The 22,358-nt window shown below is 41.3% G+C and overlaps 3 protein-coding genes across 4 annotated transcripts; 2 read left to right on the top strand and 1 right to left on the bottom strand.

The window, feature by feature from the left end:
- The first annotated feature begins 775 nt into the window (after positions 1 to 775).
- On the top strand, positions 776 to 8,980 carry LOC135618561 (DEAD-box ATP-dependent RNA helicase 18-like). 2 transcript variants are annotated; one of them, XM_065119524.1, is made up of 12 exons: positions 776 to 1,128; positions 1,894 to 2,130; positions 3,838 to 4,098; positions 4,934 to 5,013; positions 5,111 to 5,216; positions 5,326 to 5,439; positions 6,208 to 6,306; positions 6,393 to 6,482; positions 7,379 to 7,485; positions 7,555 to 7,698; positions 8,103 to 8,655; positions 8,734 to 8,980. In XM_065119524.1, exons 1-11 carry the CDS (start codon positions 862 to 864, stop codon positions 8,542 to 8,544), a joined length of 1,947 nt encoding a protein of 648 aa, XP_064975596.1. In that variant the 5' UTR covers positions 776 to 861; the 3' UTR covers positions 8,545 to 8,655; positions 8,734 to 8,980. The 2 variants fall into 2 exon arrangements, with proteins under 2 accessions (XP_064975596.1, XP_064975597.1); XM_065119525.1 differs by having other exon boundaries at positions 962 to 1,100.
- A 1,119-nt stretch (positions 8,981 to 10,099) lies between these two features.
- On the bottom strand, positions 10,100 to 11,186 carry LOC103994073 (protein LIGHT-DEPENDENT SHORT HYPOCOTYLS 5). Its single transcript, XM_009414351.3, has one exon. The coding sequence runs from the start codon at positions 10,997 to 10,999 to the stop codon at positions 10,313 to 10,315; it is 687 nt and encodes a 228-aa protein (XP_009412626.2). The 5' UTR covers positions 11,000 to 11,186; the 3' UTR covers positions 10,100 to 10,312.
- Positions 11,187 to 18,002: 6,816 nt separating this feature from the next.
- LOC135618562 (uncharacterized) lies at positions 18,003 to 21,188 on the top strand. Its single transcript, XM_065119526.1, has 3 exons — positions 18,003 to 18,593; positions 18,699 to 19,773; positions 20,679 to 21,188. The coding sequence occupies exons 1-3, from the start codon at positions 18,154 to 18,156 to the stop codon at positions 20,961 to 20,963; spliced, it is 1,800 nt and encodes a 599-aa protein (XP_064975598.1). The 5' UTR covers positions 18,003 to 18,153; the 3' UTR covers positions 20,964 to 21,188.
- The last annotated feature ends 1,170 nt before the right edge of the window (positions 21,189 to 22,358 follow it).

The following is a 22,358-nucleotide window of genomic DNA, read 5'->3' on the forward strand; positions in this document are numbered from 1 at the left end:
ATCAATTACTAGTTACAGTTGACAAGGACATCCTTTGCAGATATCAGGCTCTCATGAATGGATTGCCTTTTGCAATGAGTTCTGCTACTGCATTCACAAAATTTACTTTTCTAAAGATTACATGCCAACTTTCTTTTCTTTTCTTTTTTTCTTTCCACCAGCATTATATTAATTTGCATATATGATTCACTTGTACAGATTCAAACCTGAGATCTATCATACCAACATGATATGTTTACCCAGTTAATTAAATTGCTGTTTTTCCCTTCTTAATTATATTTTTTACAGTATGTCAATGCTAACCAGATTTTTCAGAACTTATAATCTAGTCATAAAAGTTACAGTTAATTATAATGGATGGACTTCCCAAAACATCTTTACAGACCTATATAATTGTGCAGTAAACTTGGTAGGGACAATATACTAAGTCTCATGTTTACAAGTAGAGATGATCTGCATGACTCAATTACTGGCTATATGCGTCTCCAAAAATATTTATTTGCATTGTTATCTCCTAAAATATTTGCATTAATGTGATTGATTCTATTATATGGATAATATGGCTCTTTTTTTTTTTTTTTGCTTCAAAATATGACTGCAGGAAAAAAAAATCTTAATTTCAAGGAATTTCCTCATATTGGCACCTCCCACACCACAGGACCAGCCGTGAACCGTTTGTTTCGCTTTATGATTCGCTCACGAGAGGATGCTTTATGATTCGCTCACGAGAGGATAACTTCGCCTCATGACCGACGGATCCTTCCGCTTTAAATACAAAGTCCCAAAAGACGCTACCAACGAACCCTCGAAACCCTCCGCCGAGTTGCGACTACGTGCAACAACGGCCGAGGCGGCGAGGACATGGCGGAATCGGAGCCCTCGAACCGGGCGCTCACCACGACTCGATTCTCCGAGCTCAACCCTCCTCTCTCCGAGCCTGTCATCGAAGCCCTAACCCTCGCAGGATTCCAATTCTGCACGCCGGTCCAGGCCGCCACCATCCCCTTGCTCTGCGGCCACAAGGACGTCGCCGTTGATGCTGCCACCGGATCCGGGAAAACCCTGGCCTTCGTAGTACCCTTCGTCGAGATCCTCCGCCGGTACCCTTCTCCCCCCAAACCTCACCAGGTGCCTTCATCTCTCTTACTCAATGTTCTGACATGCACAATGATGCTCGTGTTGAATACTTAGTGATGGATTTTCCGCTTTGGAGATCGATGATTCCGCCATGATGGGCGCCTTTCGTGGTACCTAGTCCTTGTCATTATATATAATGTGGATAAGTTACAAAGAATCATCAGGTTTAACTTAGGAAGTCGATGGGTTTCTTCATGTTAGCCTAGCAGGTTTGCCGATTTATTACCTTCATTCGCTTCATTGCAACGCAATCTGTATGTTTATGCTGTTTTGGCCATAGAGCATCATTGTCTTAGTTATTGATGGTATAGTTCTCCCCCTTTCATATCAAAATTGCTGCAAACTGCTTAGAAACTACTTTGTAGACTTACATGACTATAGCAGGGCTTTTAGATAACACGATTAGTAACAGGATTTCCCGTATATGTAACAAATGCTCTTCTCGTTTTAACCGAATGAAACGTCATCATTGTTTGTACTTGAGATTATACTTGTATGTCTCAAGTTATTCGTAAACTAGCACACACATCTGTTATGAGATGGAAAGAACAAGAGATCATGTAATTTACCTTTTTGCTGAATGTGTCCAACATGATATTTGGTAGTCTCCCGTTTTATTGATTTTGGTGTCCTTTATCATTATAATTATTTATGTTGTTATGAAAACATGTTGTTTCTGTATTTCAGTTATGACAATGAATTTTTCTCAACCAGAGTGGTATCATCTTCTGATAAGCATGTCTTTTGCTATGGCAGGTCATGGGGATGATTATTTCTCCAACAAGGGAGCTCTCATCACAAATATATCATGTTGCACAGCCTTTCACTTCGACAGTGCAAAATTTAAAGTCTATTCTTCTTGTTGGTGGCCTAGACATAAGAACAGATATCAGAAAAATAGAAAATGAAGGTGCCAACATCCTCGTAGGTACTCCTGGGAAGCTGCATGATATAATGGAGCGTCTAGATGTACTGGATTTTCGAAGCCTTGAGGTAATTGTCTTTGACAGTGATTTTACAATTCTTGTCCCTTTCTCTTTGGATTTTCTACCAGATGCCTGTGTTTGTGCTCCTAATCAAAGGTTATTTTGAAACTTGGTTACAAGAGGGAGGCTAATGTAGGAAGTTCTTTGGACGATGTATTGATTACTCTTTTTTTTGCCCTTCCCTTGGTGTGACCTAGACTTGTTTGTCCAGATCCTGAGCTCAACATTCACCCCTTCCGTGTTCCCCTGGATATGCACTTGACTCAACCTGACTTGACTGTTTTGATCTTGGTTCAACAAGCTTACTCTAAATTGATCATCTAGGTTTGAATTTGGCTGATTATGGTTTATCTATCAGTGTCAGATTTGGTGGAGGACTGATCTGAGCATATGAGGGAGCTTCTATTACTGCTTCTATTAAGATCAGGGAGCATATGGTTGTTGTGCCTGCTGATGTATTGTTTGGGATGGTGAGAGAAAGCAGGGTTTAGGAACGAGAGAATAGGGAGACGAGCAAGGTGAGTTGAAAGAAGAGAGAGAGGTCTTGTGACTCAAATCACAATATAGTTATCCTGACGTGACTTGCTTGGTTGTCAGTCTAGATCCAAATGACAAAATTATAGAGCTGTTCTTGGCTTGACAAATGTCTGTTTATCCCTGATCTTAATTAACTAATTTGGAAAACATTGTATATCATAATTAACAATTTGGTCACCTAACATGTTTAGTTAAACATGGAAGTTTAATATATGTGATATTAGTTAAATATTTATCATAGGCATATTGAGGGTGAATTTTACCATCATGGTTAAGATGCTCCTTAATAACCTGGATGATCCAGGTTCAAGTTGTAGAAATGAGCCCTCTTTGCTTACAGGGATAAGTTGTGTACATCAATTCTTCTTGGATCTTTTATTGGCAGGAGCCTTATATATAAGGTCATCATTTTTTTAACATATTTATTTATAGAAATTTAAAGTTATCAAATAATTTTGTTTATAATTTATGGTAAATATTGCTAAAAGTGTGTATTTTTTGTATTATCCGATCGAACATATTCGCGAATTCTTTTCCTCTATTCTTGCTAAGTCAGGATACGATCTTACCATGTTCATCCAGCACTTATTTTCCTATATGTAGTTCTTTTGACAAACCAAGTAAGAAGCATTAGCAGGGAAAACAAAAGCTATCAAATGGACTTTCAATGTATAAAATTCAACCAGAATCCAGGTATAAGTTGAAGATACAATACCATATCTTACCTATTAAACTCTCTACAGGATATTAGTTGTTACAGATTAAGGCCATGGATTCTTGATATTACCAGCAAGTTGGGTTAGGTTTTTTCGCTGGACAGGTTAAGTCTGGGGCCAACCCCAAACTTCTGGAACAACTTCTTGTTATCCTATAGAAAATCAACAATGACCAAACTGACCCATTTATCATCTGAGGGGGTTCCAAGTTAAAGTAGTCTTGAGGTTTGTTAGTTAAGATCCTGGTAGTTGACTTTTTCCATGTTTGACCATATCAACATCTTATCACTGTTATGTCTAAAATTCCAGTGGCCGCCACCCAAATGAGTCTCTTCTGAATAAAGAACAATCTTCTTTTAGTCACATGTACCTGTAACTCCACATGTTCAAGCTGCATTTCATACAGGAAAATCAATTTTGTTCTTCTTTAACCCCTTTTTTTGTTATTTTTGATAAAGCAGATCCTGATTCTAGATGAGGCGGATAGACTTCTGGACATGGGATTTCAGAAGCAACTCACTTACATAATTTCTCGGTTGCCAAAGCTTCGCAGGACTGGCCTTTTTTCTGCTACTCAGACTGAGGCTGTTGATGAGCTTTCCAAGGCAGGATTAAGGAACCCTGTCAAGGTTGAAGTTCGAGTAGAAGCCAAAGCATTAGGTGATATGGCATCAACACAAGAATTAGCTTCTTCAAGAACACCTTTGGGTCTTCATATTGAGGTATAGGCTGTAGTATTAAGGTTTTTTTATGCTTATGAGAGCTTAGTTGTTTTAGTATCTGTTTTTTCACTGTATACTGTCGTAGGTATAATATTGACATGAGTTGTGAAGTCACATAACAAGTGTACTTTCTCCCTAAGTTATAATCTTCCTGATTTTCCTTTGAAATGTTTGATTATTTCCACAACAAGCATTTTTGAGTTCTTGAATGATTCAACTCTACTTCCAGTCCTAGTCAGAGATGACGTAGCAACAATCTTCCATAGTCTTGTTCATTAGTGACTTGTGTCTTGATGTAATGGTCATCATGAAGCCAACTGATATGCTGCTCATCCATTGTGAAGGAGTGGATTCAATGTGGTGTTTTATTTATTTCTTCCTTATAGATTTAAGTGATTGTTGGGGGAACCAAAAGTTATGGTCTGGTTCTTTTATCCAAATACCATAGATCCCTCAGGAGACTGTTTGACCTTCGTCTGTGATATCCATGAATGTATTCTATACTAATATTCTGACAATGGGTAAGACTATATCCCAATTTTGCATTGTTGCTTCATGTACTTAACAACTTTTCAGCAACATTAAGTGTATCTAGTGGTAAATCATTTAAAAGATATGTGTACCTACTCCAAGGATAGAGTTTGTTAAGTTCACACAAAATCTGTTCCTAGTTATTAATGAAGTTTAGCAATCACTAGCCTGTCATGTTGTCTATGTATTTTATCCATAACAACTGATCCATAATCTAATTTCCTAAAGTAAAAGCAGCCATTTCCTTCAAAAACAAACCTGGCTCATTAATTCAAGTTTCTAAAATTTTCTTCATATTTTGCAGTACATGGTATGTGAAGCACAGAACAAGCTGTCCTACCTTGTTGACTTCATATCAAGGAACATGTCAAAAAAGATAATAGTGTAAGATTATCCATAGTCATTATTTGGTTGTGCTTTCTACAATGTATGACTTGTTTGTGTGGTACATCAATATTATCTTGAGCTTTGTCAATTGCAGCTACTTTATGACATGTGCATGTGTTGATTACTGGGGAGTTATTCTTCCTCAACTTATTGCGTTAAAAGGTTGTCCATTAATCCCACTTCATGGGAGAATGAAGCAGGTAATTTGCAATAAATTATGGACTTAAGGTATTCATAGCATTTGAGGTCCTTAAAGTATTCTGTGATGAATACATAAGATTTCTTACACATTCTGTACTCCCTTGGTAGATAGCGAGGGAGAAAGCATTGGCATCTTTTACAAATCTTTCAAGTGGTGTTCTGCTATGCACCGATGTAGCAGCTAGGGGTCTGGACATTCCTGGTGTTGATTGGATATTGCAGGTAAATTTATGGTGTAGTTAACAAAAGTACAAGCTTTGGAAAATGCGGTTTATCATTATTGTTGTTGTACATGGTAAAAGTGTAGATTGCCTGCTATGTTGCTATAAGGCTTTTTGTTCCAATCACATGAGTCTTGGCTTGCTATTGTTGCTGAGGAAACTTGGCTGATCTTAAAATATAGCTTTTCTATGAAAATTTGGCACTATTGCCTATTTATCTTTCTGATATCTAACTAAAGTCATGTAGCAAACTACGATTCTTGAAATGTTCCGTCAACAAAGGGGTCATCAAAATTAAATCACCATGCCAACAGATTTACTGGTGCTTCTAGAGATACTACATAGAATCCCGAGTGCAGTATTGTTGTTGTGTGGATCAGTCACTTAGAAATTGAGAAAAAACAAAGTGCAATTGCCAAAATATTTATATTTCTTCGCGATCGTATCCCATTTGTTCAGTTAAACTGAAGCTTGAGGAAATCATTTAAAGGGCATATTCTCAGGATATTCATAAGTTCCACGAGCAGCACACGGTATAAATTCTCTTAGAAAATCAAAACCAATTTCGTGTAGCATGGATCATCAATTAGTTAAATTGAAACATTTTGCTTTCTGGCATAAACATATGCAGACTGCTCAAACTAAATAATTCTTATCTCTTTGTTTACTTGATGTCCAGTATAAATTTCCATTTATATCTTCTGAACTAGATTTTACCTGTATTTGCTTAAATACAATGTTCTCTAAGTTCTTTATGTTCTCTTGACAGTATGACCCGCCACAGGATCCAAATGTATTCATACATAGGGTTGGCCGAACTGCACGGATAGGAAGACAAGGAAGTGCTGTTGTATTTCTGTTGCCAAAGGTTCATTCAGCATTCATATTCACCAGGAAATTCCATGTTGATAGAATATGCATTGCCTCTGGGTTAAAATGCTATTCTGCATGCAGGAGGATGCTTATGTGGAGTTCCTGCGCCTGAGAAGGGTGCCCCTTAAAGAGAGAAAAAGTTTAGATGTGGCATTTGACATTGTTCCCCAGGCAAGACTTTTCTTCAGATTAAAAACCTATGGAGTTTTCCACTCCCCAAAGTCCAAACTGTTTGGTGGCACAGTTTTCATCTTGTCTGAATATTGCAGGAACATGAGTTATTGACGGAACAGTGCATCTTAAAAATGGGAAATACTAAATTGGAATACATAAACATATTTAATGCTCATTATTATTGAGAAATTTGGAGGTAAAAGCTGCCATCTAATAGCTTGAGGTTAAGCGAATCAGGTTAAAATTAGTTTTTGCACTAATGTTGCTTGCAACATTTGATTTTTAAGCTATACTGATCGAAAGTTGAAAACTAACTAGAAACAGTTGAGTTATTAATATGAAGGGTCATTAATCTTCTGGTATCCTGTTTTTGATCAGTATCTTAAGTCAACTATAGCGTTGGTATTTCTTGGGTGGTATGTTAGGCTGCAGAAATAAAGATATTCTCAAACCTAAGAATTGGAATATGTATATCAACAAAGAAATCTGAAATTGCTACACTCTGAGCTTTTATGTTGATTTCTTTTGTCTCTTTCGGTGATCTAAGGAACAGTACAAGGCTCTCCATTGCTCACTTCCTAATGTTATTATGATGTTCTTAGTATTTGACTTTTATGTTGAATTAGGGGGGTTAGGTTGTTAATAAATTATGTCACAGTAGCTCACTCAGATTATATCATCTTGAATTATTGCTGCAGTCACAAAGATAAGGTTGTGATGCATCAACCTATGAGTTGGACTGCCAGTCTGCTGTACTCTTTTATAAATAAGACCAGTTCATACAATTTGTGCACATGTTTTCCATGAAAGGATGAGTGGCATTCTTCTTTTTATTTTTTCTATTTGTTTTCTGGAATGTTAATTATCTCATAGATGATATACAATTGTTATAGATCAGATCTGCAGCCAAAGAAGATCGTGATGTAATGGAGAAGGGGATTAAAGCATTTGTGTCTTACATCCGTGCATACAAGGAACATCACTGCTCTTTCATCTTCAGGTTTGCCTTATCATTATCTTTCTTTGATACCACAGCATTTTTTAAGTTTTCTAATGGCATCAATTACAGGTGGAAAGAACTGGAGATTGGGAAATTGGCCATGGGATATGGTTTACTGCAGATCCCATCAATGCCAGAGGTGAAGCATCACTCTCTGTCAGTCGATGGTTTCTCTCCTGTAGATGGTATCGATTTGTCACAGATCAAGTACAAGTAAGCATCTGTTTATCAGGCAAATTGTCATTTGAGTACTGTAAGATTTGGTCAACAATGATTTAACTAATATTTTTTAACTATTTCATATAATTTATCACTTATATAGTTTTTTTTAGATATTAACTTCTATAAATGAGTATAATTATCTTCCATAATTCTTGATCCGGGTTTGGAATATCTTACATCTTGAAACCTGTTCAATAACTTTTTCCTTTGTAATTTATATTTGCTAGGAATAACATTTTTATGTGAACTGCCTGTGGCTACATACATATCCCTTGTGCTTGGTTTCAATCTTGTTGAGAATTGACCTACTATATGGGGACTCACAGAACATATATTTGGCTGTGGTTTCTTTTTTTTTTTTCTCTCTCTCTGCTTATGTTCCTTGTTATATCCAGAGATAAAGCTAGAGAGAGACACAGATTGAAGATCTTGCAGAGCAAGCAAGCGGAAGAGCCTAAACAAAATAGAGTGAAGAAGATACCGGATGACAATGTTTCCATTACAAGGAAGAAAACAGGCAGGCAACGTCGTGCGACTCAAACCAAAGAGGATGACGAGGAGTTGGAAAATGAGTATCGCTTGCTGAAGAAGCTGAAGCGAGGGTTGATTGATGAAAGCGAATATGAAAAGCTTACTGGTTTTGGAAACTTGGAAGAAGGCTCCTCTGAAAGTAACTCTAAGGACTACGGAGCGGAACTCTCTACCGGGTCAAAAAGTAAAAGAGCAAAAATCAAGAGAGGAAAGAATGCAAAAAACACAGAAAGATCCGGGGCTAGGAAGAACAAGAAGGGTTTGAAGATGATGAGGCTGAAGATGATAAAGAATACAAGGGCTTGACTCACCTGCCATCATTGTGCAGGTAGGTCGGGTGTAGCCATGATGCTGTAACAGACTCCAATAGTATGCAAATCATTCTGCTCCCTCGAAAGTTTCAGTCCATGTCATATGGTAAGATCAAATTAGACTTGGAGCCTATGAATGTTTACGCCTTGTGCTGATAATGTTGCGTTTCTTGGCTGTTTGCAGTCCTTTCTTTTGATGCAGTTATCAAGCTAATTTTGGAGGTCGGCAACCCGGCAATGGTATGGTACTTACGAAAATAGTAAAGATACAGTTTGTTCTACGAATTTGAATTTGTCAAAACAGACACACACATACATTGCTGCTTATAAGCTCTGATGTCTGCTCTCTTGTGGTCTGGTGGATGATCAGAGGTTTAAGTCGCAAAAATGTATTTTTATTTATCGAGAAAAAAATGCATATTGATCGGTCATCCCAAATTTTAATCTCTAGTGGATTCCGTTTGATGCCTTCCTAGAAAAAAAAGATCATCACAGCAAGCGTGACTTGCTTGCAACTGAGGCGGATGGTCCTAAAGCTACCAAAGGGCCGCTACAACACCGACAACGGGACCGGTGGAGCTTTTTATCCACTGCCAACATTGTCCCGACCTAAACGTACGCCCGCTTCGTCTCTCCACAAGAGGACAATACCAATGACTATAGGAGCTTTTGTCGTCCGATCTATATCTTCTTTGATCTCAAACATGTGCACATGCTGAACACCAACAAAAAATTATTATTCTTATTTAGAATGTAGATGATTTATCTTATCTCGGTTCCAAATTTTTCTTGGACAAAAATTATTCATAGTTTTTCTTGGATTATTTTGTCGAGTGAATGCCTAATTGGATGATTCACCATCCAATTATTTTGATCATGTGATAGATGGTTAAAAGAATGATTATTCATGTCATGAATGAGACAGAGAAAATGTATGGTAGTGGTTCTTCGTTGGTGACAAGTGTAGTTGGCGCTGTTCGAGGCACATTTTCCTATGGAAATGATGAGAAGTCGCACAATAATTTTGCCGGAGAAGGCCAGACGGGTGCGGATGTGCTTTCCCTTTCACCTCTCTCTCTCTCTCCCTCTCTCAAAATAATGGAGGACTGCACTCACTCATCCTACCGCACACTTTGCAGGCGTTCAAACGTCCTCCCTCTGCACCTCCAAAGTTAGCTTCTCCAACAGGCCGTACGAGAATCTCTTCTGCTGCGGCTCACCTTTAGTCGGACAGTAACTTCGACTCCAGTTTGGATGTGAACACAAAAGAAGACGCTCTCTCTCTCTCTCTCTCTCTCTCTCTCTTTCTTTTCGCACACGCATTTTGAGACCTCAGAAGAAACGTTTTTTTACTGCATGCAAAAGCTTATCTAAACCAATCAGTGTAAATTAACAGTGGGTGGTCGATACCATGAATGCAAGCAATCTCCATATTATCCTTGGTGTTCTCTTCTTCTGCTGCTTGTATGAACCAAACAAAATTCATATATATCCTTCTCATCACTCACGCAGAGACAAAGTATCAGAGAAGAAGTAAGAGGTTTATGTACTGACAAGAATCGGAACAACACGTTTCGATTACCTATTATATATCATGCACCAATTCCATCAAAATTTACTGAATCAGTCTCCCAAGTTGGTCAGCCTCATGACAATTATACGGAATTTAGAGCCAAGAACATCAGATGCATAGGCTCATGTATCCTTCCCCTGCGCTGACTGCCAAATTGCAGCAAGAAGAACTAAACAAGAGGAATCGACACTCAAGAAGATGATGACGAGCCAGCTGGCGTAGCACGCGATCCCTCACCGGCCTCCGAACTACTCAAGGCTGCAGCAACAGCACTGCTATTACGAGCACCAGTCGCGTCGTCAGCAATAGAAGCACCAACAGCAGGAAACAATGAAGCCTCCCCTCCGCTGGTGGCCGCCGCTGTGTCCTGTAGGAGCTTCCGCTTCTTCTTCTTCTTCTTCTTCTTCTTCTTGTGGTAAGGGACGCCGCGAGCCCTGCCCTGGCTCTCCTTCACCTCGCGAAGGTAGATGCCGACGGCCCTCGCGCCGAAGGGGTTGGACTCGGGCACGCCGTCGTTCTCCTCGTAGGCGGCCCGGAGGCGCCCGACGAGCGCGTCGAGCGAGCCCCACGCCTGCTTCAGCGGGCAGACGCACGGCGCCGGCGGGTTCGGGTGGCCGAAGTAGGTGCACCCGGTCGCGTGCACCTTCGTCTTCCCGAACTGGTCCAGGTACTTCAAGAACTCGATCACGTGAGCCCCGCTGCAGCGCGCCAGGCTGAGCGGCGGCCGGTGGCTCCTCAGGTACTGAAGGAAGGTGTTCCAGTCTCGCCGCTTCTGCGACTCGTATCGGCTCGGCGGTTTCCGTTGCTGCTGCTGAGGAGATGATGGAGGCGGCGGAAATGGATCAACGACACCGAGATCGGTCGGGCCAGGATCCATGCAACCGTAGTCGCTGTTGACGCCCTTGTATCTTCTCTACTTGGTTTACTTGCAGTCTTCTCTCTTACAACCCCTCTTTGCTTGTCGAGGAAGAGTTGGGGTCGGGTGGGGGTGCGTGTGCAGTGCGCAGTGCGCAGGAAAGTGGGGAGACTTGAAGTCGGGCGTCAAAAAGAGTTAATGCTGCTGATTGGATATATGAAACAAGAAAGAAAGATAGAGACTAAGAAACGTAACGAAGTTGGTGACCCCTAAGAGTAGGGTTACGTGAACCATTTGATGATGTTTTCTTCCAAGGTTTTGTGTTGTGATTTGATTGAGAGAGAGAGAGAAGAGAGAGAGAGAGAGAGAGAGAGAGAGAGGCAACTAGCACAGTTCCGCAGCGTTTGCATGATTGCATCGACGTCTAGGAAGCATCCAATGGACCTAAACATGGATATGATCAGAGAGAGAGAGAGAGAGAGAGAGAGAGAGAGAGAGAGAGGCATCTTGCACAGTTCCGCAGCCTTTGCATGATTGGATCGACGTCTAGGAAGCATGCAATGGACCTAAACGTGGATATGATCGGATTCGGATCATTGCTTCAACTGGTGGATTCATATGTTTAATATTCTATATAAATAAATATAATTATATTTTTGCACCTTCAACTTTCACATAGAGACATTAATGATAATAAGACGTTTCGTATGATATATTAATGTGGCTATATCCTTCTCATCATCTATCTCAACAGTTGCATAGGCAATCATAGAATAAGAAGACTGTTAAAAAATATTTTTTTTTTAAATGTTAAAAAAATGTATATTAAATGTGCTTATGTATGTATGCAAAATATATTTTAAAAATAATGCTAATAGAATCCAATTCTTGTTTGCACCAAAACTCATAAACAACTCTCAAATAAATTTTTTGATAAATATCTCTCCAACGATCAAATCAGTTTTCGAGCTCAAAATGTTAAAAATTATTGGATCTACTAAATTCGTCCGACTAGCCAACAAAATCAAAAGAAAGAAAATATGTATTGATTATATATCTTCAGGTCTCTTTTATAGATGGTTCGAAAATGATTATATCCGAGGTCATCAACAACGAGAGCGGAGGGGATCGTGTAGTATTTTAGCTTGTGGTATCTGATTGTACCCATCGTGAGGTCCAATAATCAAACATTCGGTAACGTACAACTCATTGCAACCATGTGTTGTGGGATTAGATTGTCACATGTTGATTGAGTTTGACTGATAAGTATTTTGAATGATCGACTTGTCAATCATGTGTCCTTATGTTTTAGCTTACTTTTTTTTTATCAAGAATAAATTTTTCATCAATCCCTTTCAAACCTTTAATAATGGCATTGACACTTGAAAATAATAATAATCATTAGAATTTAGATATTGATGAGTATGAGTCATACATATTATAATTAATATATATGAGGTTAGAAACAAATTCAATCTAAAAATTTAAATTTATATATTATAGGTCAAACATAGTTTAATGGAACTTCACTATTTCAATCCTTATACCGACTATTGTCCCAACCTTCTTTCTTTATCTCGTACACATACATATTTGTTGTCTTCTTATGTCAAGTGGATTATTAGGAGGTGGAATAAGAGAGAAGATGATCGTAAGAAAACCTAAACCTTAAGAAGAATGCTTGTGCTCATCTTTTATAGTCGATAAATAATATAAAAATATTTTTGGTATCAATAATTCTATAATTCATGATATGATATTTCAACGAATATTTCCATGCTCATGCGACATATAATTGCTATCAAGCAATTCCTCGGATCATTTAGGCTGTCACGCAATCGGAAACCCATAGGGAAAACGACATTGGTGGCAATTCATTACTATTCATGTGAAGACACAGATGCTCTATCCCACGTCACACCGCTGACCCAAAAGCATAAGTTTCACAAAAAAGAATCATAATGCTAGTGATCGGTCTCTTTCCAAGGATAACGTCGATCGAATCCTCTCTCTAAAACTTTCTATATCACATGTTTTACTAGTATCCGACATAAAAGTTTCATTCGATTCACAAAATAAATCCATCAAGCATATTCGAGAATTAATCATTGCTCGAGTCAAATATTACGGTATTAGAGTTTTAGAAGTCCGAAAGAAGAAGAAAAAGAGCTCGATGTATTTGAAGTTTATCGTAATGTCATATTCGAGAATTAATCATCTTCGATGCTTGAGTCAAATATTACGGTATTAGAGTTTTAGGAGTCCGAAAGAAGAAGAAAAAGAGCTGAATGTATTTAAAGTTTATCGTAATGTCATATTCGAGAATTAATCATCTTCGATGCTTGAGTCAAATATTACGGTATTAGAGTTTTACGAGTCCGAAAGAAGAAGAAAAAGAACTGAATGTATTTAAAGTTTATCGTAATGTCATATTCGAGAATTAATCATCTTCGATGCTTGAGTCAAATATTACGGTATTAGAGTTTTAGGAGTCCGAAATAAGAAGAAAAAAGAAAAAGAGCTCGATGTATTTAAAATTTATCGTAATTTCATATTCGAGAATTAATCATCAAATATTATGGCATTAGAGTTTTAGAAGTCCGAAAGAAGAAGGAACGAAAAAAAAAAAGAGCTCGATGTATTTGAAGTTTATCGTATTATCATATTAAAATGAGAAATATACGACATATATTATCTTATTGTTCCACAAAAATATATATAGACGAAGACTACAAGCAACATAAACGAATATATCTCTTCTCTTGTTGCATAGGAACAATTACAAGCATTATATTTTGAGTTTGGGATTGGACCATTTTGCTTGATCCATTATTAATTTCGTCACGGAAAGTTTTGTTATATGATATAATCGTATTAAACTAAGATTACAAAGCACATTATTCGATTTATCTCGTTCGATCGAATCCTCCTAACATATTTCTTGACTTGCCAAGGAATGAATGACATCCTAACTTATGATGGCCGCCCTCGTGCCTTATCATTTCCGCCCTCAACTCAATTGTTGCGGGCCCCAAAGCATACGAGACGAAGCACCCATCGATGATCATCTTTTCTTGCGGGCCCCAATTGCTATTACTGAGGACCCACCGAATGCATGAGATATGCTAATATCTTTCCATCCATTAATTAATTAATTAATTAATTAATTAATTAATTATATATCAATTGTTTAGCAGTATATTAATCCTCAAAATAATTAAAAAAAAGAGATTTGTTGTGATAAACAACCTGGTAGCTGTGGCCTCGGGGCTGACGTGGCTCGGTTCGGATCCGGACGACGGGGATCTCCCGGGGGCATGCCTCGAGCCCGCGGGGTCGGTCCGGTGCGATGGTCCGATCGGGACGGGGTCGCCATCTCCTCCGGGCAGGGACTCGTCGTCCGCGCGTCCGGCGGGGACCCTCGGCTTCGCACCTGCACAAAGGACGGGTCGGGAAGCTCGACCCGACCCCTCCGACAATCAAGTTAGATGATGTGGAGAGGGTTTCAGGAGAAGAAGTGTTTTAGTGTGTCTCCTCCTCCTTCCGTTCAGAATGCGAGGGTATTTATAAGGAAGCTTACTGTTGTTTGATGTGCCCGCCTACAGGTGGCAGGCTGGTAGCGTCTGACATGGGCGTTGACATGACGTGAAGAACCGAGCCTGAGTAGGTGTTAATGCGCCTCGGCCAGTGTTTCGGTTCAGTTGACCGAGTGCAGTCGCGCCGATCGAGGCATGAGGCGTCGGTTAACGTCAGCCGAGTTTTATCATAATTACTATCATCATCAAAATTAAGATTAGATTATTTAAAATTATATTTAATACAAAAATAATTAATTGAATAGGGGGTAAGTTTCAAGACAACTTCACGAATAAAAACAAGCAAAATGTATGTATATTTATATAAAAACTCAACAAAATACACATCCACCGGAGATAAGGGGAAGACCCAAAATGAGCAGCCCAACAAGATGGAGGCAAGAGCCAATTTGATTCTTTGTTTCCTGCAAATGATGTCCTCTGAAGCCAATGTCAACCTGACCCCGGTCATCCTCGAGACCTGGTGTCACCCAACACTGCATGTGCTCGATCGATCGTCTTCTTCCTCTCTCCATCTCTCTCCTCTCCTCTCCTCTCCTCTCCTGGGGCTTCCTTGTCATGTGATCCCAACGCTGCTGTTGGTACCAGTGGGACACTAAGTTATGTGAATTAGGTGCAGGAATCTGATGGCCTTGGAATTCAAACCCATGATTGGATAATCAAACACCACATGCTCTCTCTCTCTCTCTCTCTCTCTCTCTCTTCTTCCTCTCTAACTTGTGCTACACTTCTTGTTGAGCCCATCCATATTCAATATGAAGTCTGTTCCCTGGTGGTACATGCATCACCATATTTTCTTGTCTTTAATCTTGTGTATGTTTATGGGGAGTGCTCAACCATCTTATAAGATCACATAGACATGAGAAGGGAGAGACTCGTGAGACAGTAAAAAGAAGGACTTACACACGCATTGCAGTGAAGAAGAAGAAGAAGTTTGATGTTGGTGACCTTTGATTCTTCTCAAACACTTTTGACTGACTAATCATCAGCTTACTAAGCTCATTTCAGTAGTTTGAGAATGTTAGGCGTGATGGTGGACAGCACATTAATTAGGTTTGAAGATAGTTGTCAATGCAATAGGAACAATGGGGATGGGGAATCCTTATTGCTCCCATCGATCGCCACCAAACTTTGGTCAGTCCGACAAGGGTGGAACACCACATGATTGTGTGGACGGATTGGATTCCCTTTTTTTCGTTTTTCTGCATTAATATTAATTTATTCTGTAAATTAAAATCCGAGAAACCTTCCAATGGATACAACGAAATGTGCAATATGATTCTTTGATATGTCTGTGTGTATAGTATTTGCAGCTATACAGATGAAAATTGCTCCTTTTGTTTGTATGCATAATTTTTCATGTATTTGAGTCTATCTCTTACGTATTCTTATTTGGGATATACGTGAATACATTCGGAGTCGAATCATATTGATAAACATTCGAGTCGAGTTTTTATATGACCAATATTTCGAGTCCATCGAGATTCAACTCATTGATAGAAAAAGAATATTCTTTGAAAGATTTCTTATTTCGATAAATTTCCATCGTCATTCTATAAATAATCATTTTTCATGAATGATTCATGATATAAAATTTTATTTTTGATGATATTTTTACAAAGTGATGGTCAGAAAAAATTTTTATCGAGGAAAATGATCACGAACGAGTATATATATATTTTTTAATATTTGATGATGATGAAGAAGAAGATACGATAATCTTTTTTTGGAAATAGGTCGGGTCGATTCGACTCTATGATGTGGATCGATTGATAAATTTTTAATAATAATAATAAATTAAAACGAAGAAAATTTATTTATCCCCAAAATTTGTAGCGAGTCTACATGCGTCGTATACATACATAGCAAGCGTCATCAAATGATAAAAGGGGAAACAAAGTGGGTTGATTGCATGGTTTCAGTCATCAGTCAACGTTCGCTTGTCGGAGAGTTGCATCGACCAAAGGCACGACGGCAAGGAAGGTTTGGTGAGCTCAGTGATGGCAAAAGACATGTTGGTCCCAACTCTCCCGCAATTGTATCTATCACATGGCAAAGGAGAGTCATCCATGGAGGAGGGCGTTGACCACACACTGATGACTAAAATATCGTATTCACCACTATTACTCACTGATAAGGCACATTTTGGATCTCGATCATGTCACAACCCACGTCGCATCACATCCCTGCCAAGTCAGCATGAGGGTTGCCTTTCCCTCCATGTTGAGCCGGAGTCCACATAGGGAGGCGCCCCCTCGGCAAGTCCCATCCTGGAAAGCTTGGGACAACGTCGCATGGTGTCGTTCCGCGCATGTCGGGCGACGATCACACGAATGTACAATCTCGTCACTTGGGGGATCGACCGTCATGCTAAATCCACGTATGATCGATCCTCGGGCAACGGTATAAAAGCCCTCGATCGACACTTGGTTAGGGGACGAAAAAAAAAGTAAAGAAAAGACCACTGGCTTGATCTTCAAGGGGCCCAAGTCGAGAATCTCTCGACCAGGGCCTGTGTAGGAATGCGGACGTCCCTGGAGATGTGGTCATCCCGACTCTCGATCTAGCTCGACCTCGACGTTTCTTCCAACCGACTGAGAGACCCGCCTCTGAGCGATGGGAACTCCAAACATCGACCCGTGGACCAAGCCATGCTAACTCCTCGGCTACGGTGCGTGAGTTCACTGACATTTTTTGCTCTAGAAGAAGGATCCGAGGCTTGCACCTTGACCGACTAAACTCGTTCTCGAACCGTGCACATTGGTTATGAGCCCTTAGCTCCCCTATAAGAGGGATGGAGTAGTGATAAGACCATTTAGTTCCATATTGATTGAAGAGTATGAGAATCAAGGACTCATAAGTTTGTTAGATCTTTTATACTTTTAAATGTGCTTTTTGGAGCTCATATGCTCCTAAACGATAAAACTGTGTGGATTCACTTATCATCCTAAAACGAATAATTTCTCGTGAGCCTACAAATGATCCCTTATCATTTACCATCCATGTATTAAATTATGTATGACTGTTTATACGTATGGATGTTTTAATTAAACATCGATGAATAAAAAAATCATTTTAAAGATTTAGAATGTTATTATTATTATATAATTATTTAATGGGATTAAGAGGAGGATCACCGCCGCTTTATTTAGATCGCATAATCTATGTGGAAGTCACAAGGAGGCTCGGAAGGCTGACTGCTAAACGAGTGCGACGGCGAGTCAGAGAAAGGCTGCAAAGTGAGGAGGAGAAAGCAAAAGGTAAGAGACTGTGAACTGATGCAGTCTGCAATGGCTTCCGTTCCGTGCCACCAAGTTAAGGGCAAATCCAAATCCGTGTCTTCTCCCTTCGCCTCCTTCCCATTTCCCATTTACCTACCCATTTACTGCCGCTTCTACCCATGTGCGTCCTATTTAACTCTTCTGCGCCATTACAGGCGTCAGGGCAATATCACATGCACCCTTCACTCCCCACCACCACCTCCTCCTCCTCCTCCTCCATCACCACCACCCGCTCCTCTCCCTAGCATTCAAACCGTACAGCTTCTTCCCGCAGTTCCGTTCTGTACCTTGCGGTGGCATGGCAGCGGCGCTGGAGTGTTGGTCCGGGAGGCCGAGCACGGACGAGGACACGGTGGAGCAGGTCCTCATGCAGACCCAGGACCGGTCCGAGGCCTTCCACCGTTCCTCCGCCGCTTCCGCCGCCGCAGCCGCCGCGGCCTCCCCGGCCTGCAACTCCTCCTCCGCCTCCTCCTCCTCTTCCTCCTCGACCTCCTCTTCCCCGCCTTCCCCCTCCGCCGCCCTCCCGCCTCCCAAGAAATGGCAGCGCCTCGGCCGCAACTTCGCCGGCGCTATCGCCGCCCTCCGCAGCTCCCTCAACATCGATCCTTCCCGCGACCCCTCGCCCTCGCGCTTCGACCGCCTCCTCCGCGGCGTCGGCCTCGCCCGCAATCCCGGCGGCCTGCCCCCCGACAAACTCGTCTCCAGCGTCCGCCGCCACTTCGACTCGCTGCCCAACAGGTGCTCTGCTGCTGCCGTCACATTCTTTCCGCATTTCGTCTGATGGTTCCATTTGCATGAGTTATATGACGGGCAAAAGCCATCCTTTTTCTACGAATCGTGCAGCTACGCTCAAGCAGGATTCGACATGAAAGACGTGCTTCTGCATCTGAGATTGATGGAGCAGGCGTCGGCGGACGACCATCCTGCGATCCACATTCAAGAGACGGACAGCAATGGCGGAGCCGAGGGATCGGTTTTCAAGCTCACATTCGCCTGCAGCGCCCCGCTGTCATGGCCGACGATGTCCGGAACGCTGGATAGCTCTTCGATCTGCTGCAAGAAGATCCAGATCTTCGAGAAGAAGGGCTTGACGCTCGGGGTCGTCACCGTCTTGGTCCAGCAGGGGAACGAGAGGCACTTCAAGGCCCGGATCGAGGCCTCGCTGAAGGCGGCGGTGAAGAAGCCCAAAAACAACGGGGTGAAGCTTCCGTTCGGGTTGTGCGGATGCCAAGAGGAGAGCTCGCGGAACGTCGAGGAGGACGCCCAGTTCGACGGGGACGACGGGCGAGGATCCGACGGCGAGCGGCTCCGCCGGGTTCAACTGCCGTGCCCTCTGCCGATGTCTTCCGTCGTCGTCTCGATCGACGAGTGGCAGAGCATCCGGTCGGGCGGGGACGAGATGGGGAGGTGGGTTCTGAGCTCCGACGAGGTCGAGCTGGTCGACCGGATGCGGCCCAATTCGTTCAGGGGTGCATACAGGGGGAGGAGGGTGTGGGTGAAGAAGCTGCGGGGCTGCGAGAGGGGAAGCGCGTACGAGATCGAGATCAGGCAGGACCTGCTGCAGCTGATGAGCTGCGGGCAGAGGAACATCCTCCAATTCTATGGCATCTTCTTCGAAGAGAACGAGGGGCTGTGTGTGGTCACCAAGATGCTGGATGGAGGATCCCTGCACGATGTCATCCAGAAGAACAAGAATGTGGCGATCAGGGAGGTGATGCGGATTGCGCTCGATGTCGCGGAAGGGCTCATGTTCATGAACAATCATGGAGTGGCTTATAGGGATCTCAACACACACAGGATTCTCTTGGACAGGCAGAAGAATGCTTGTCTCGGTGACATGGGCATAGTTACCTCTTGTAACAATGTCGGCGAGGTCACCGAGTATGAGATGGCCGGATACCGGTGGTTGGCTCCTGAGGTTAGTGTGTGTTGTCACTGTGCCATACTACTCACTGTCTCTGCTTTCGTTGCTCATCTTCTAACCATGTTATTTATTCTGCTGTACTGATCTAGCTACAACTTGCCCTCCCATATACTGCATTGATATTTGCTTGCATTAATATCAAACCAGCAAAGCAGTCGTAGAATGTTCGGTATGCTATTGTGAATTTGCTAACATGGAGTGTGGAAAACACTGCCGATCGGAGTTAAGATTAACGGTGAACTTGTAGTTGAAATTGAAAATTGAACATTATTTTCCTAATCAAGCAGAAACTAAAAATGTTGTGTTTTTACTGCTAATGATAAGTCCTGCTTTTGATAGTTACTGGAATCAGTAAACTCTATATTGTCTTGTTCTTTTAACTGTTTGGACAACAAGGCTCCAAATTGTTTCTGGCTTTTCGAGTTTTTGATCTATGATTGTATATATCACTTGTTTTAATCTTCTTGGTTGCTTAAGATCTTAAAGAAGACGGGCGTCGTACATGGGGACATTTACGACCTTCGCATTTGTATACCTTGTTTTATTTCTAAGATCATTACGGGTTATCGATCTCATTAGATGGAAGTGCACTTTATCTCGAAAGGCAGCTATATGCTACTTGTAGCGCATTACCTTAGCTAACTGTTGTCCGCAAATAATTTCCTTTTAGACTGGTGTTTTCTCATTGCTACATACGAATGATACATCACAATTACAGGAAATATATAGGTGTTGTACCTAATCCAATATGCAGAATGAACATCGACCATTTGTATTCCTCTTTTCTGTAAATGCTTGCTTAAATAGGTAATCAGCTAGAATTACATGTCATTTTTCTGGGTTAAATTGAACGACCTACGATGCAATAACCAGTATGGTTTACACTGATAATGATGTAGATAATCGCGGGGGACCCCGAGAGTGTGACAGAGACTTGGATGAGCAATGTGTATAGTTATGGCATGGTGCTTTGGGAGATGGTAACCGGCGAGGCTGCTTACTCTTCATATTCACCGGTTCAAGCAGCAGTGGGGATCGCAACGTGTGGGCTGAGACCTGAAATACCTAAAGACTGCCCACAGGTTCTGCGGTCGCTGATGCAGAGATGCTGGAACAATAACCCCGCAAAGCGGCCTCAGTTTGCAGAAATCATCGCAATCCTAAACAGGCAAAACGTTCGATGAGCCGCTCGAACCTTCCCTTCTTTTTATTTTAAGCGTTAACGGAAAGCTTTCTACCCTACTGTGGATTTGGTATGTTCCTTCTTTGCAAGAGAATGCTTGCTTTTGGCACTAGGCAAGTTTTTCTTTTTTTTTCTTTTTTGTTTCTGTCATCGTATCGAATGCTGAAAAATGCAAATGTGCCATATGACATGGTATCTATTACTTTATTTATTTGAATTTTTTTTTCGTTTTGACTCAATTCAGGTGGTTGAGATTGTGATGTTTTTGGATCTTTTTGCATCTCTCTGTGAGCAAATTATTTCCATCCAGTCTTTGTTTGGATCAGTATATGCTTCTACCAATACCAGAGTCAATTGGGATCTACTGAAACCTTGCATTCTTTAGCACTCTCATTCTGTCTTGATCTGAGGTACAGACTGCTTCCGTGTGAGTTGTCTCTGTTATTAAGCCATCATCATTATGACCCACCCACTTTGCTTTCTTACTCTAATCCTGTAAAGCTGTCCTCCCTTTTCCCTCCCTTCTGGTCCCTCTATTAAAGCTTGGGTTCCATTAAATTAGCACAATATTTTACTTTATCCTGCACCTCCATGGCAATGGCATGGTGGTGCAGTCAGTGTGGGTTCCGATACCTCATTTATTTTGATCTGACACGACGGCAGAGAAGCTAAGAAATGTCTAATGGTGGTCAGATGTGATAGAAATCATAAACCCTCGTCGAAGAACTGACGGATATCGAGTCAACAGAAGAAGTCAAGTCAATTCTGTGAGCCAGAATTCAGATTCACACTTGGTGGGCGGAGATAAGATTTGATTCTACAGAGACGTAAGATTTCATTTGCTTTGTTGTTGTTGTTACTGTTGCTGTAAGGTATCTATCGATCGATCTCTGCTGCTCTTTCTTTTCCCTCTCTTGTTTTGTTTGGGCTTTGTCTTTGTTCTTATTCCGACCTTTGTTGGCTCCTTCTTTTCCTTTTTGTCTTCGCTTCTCTTATTCTGTATTCTTTCCGTATGGCAATTGAAGTCGGTCAGCTAATTTGCTCCACCATTTCTTTTCATAAAGGAACACACGAAAAGAAGGGAAAGTGATCCCCATGGACAGGGGGGGAGGGGCCCTCATATCACACCATTGGCCCATTCGAAACGATCCACGTCACTATATCGAGCAAATCTTCCGGTGATCGTCCTCTTTCGATCTTATTCTATCCCCTTACACCCTCCTTGTTTGATAAGACTGAATCGAGAAGGCCTCTCTCTCTCGGATGTGACGATAGGTTAGAATCAGAGGAAAAAGAATGAGAGATTTCTGACGATCGTGGCGATGATCCTCCTCCTCCTCCTCCTCAATTATCGACGTTAGGATAATGTCAACTAGGCATACATACTTCCCCAAGT

The sequence above is a fragment of the Musa acuminata genome, chromosome BXJ2-8 (genome assembly GCF_036884655.1).
Source record: "Musa acuminata AAA Group cultivar baxijiao chromosome BXJ2-8, Cavendish_Baxijiao_AAA, whole genome shotgun sequence".
Taxonomy (NCBI): domain Eukaryota; kingdom Viridiplantae; phylum Streptophyta; class Magnoliopsida; order Zingiberales; family Musaceae; genus Musa; species Musa acuminata.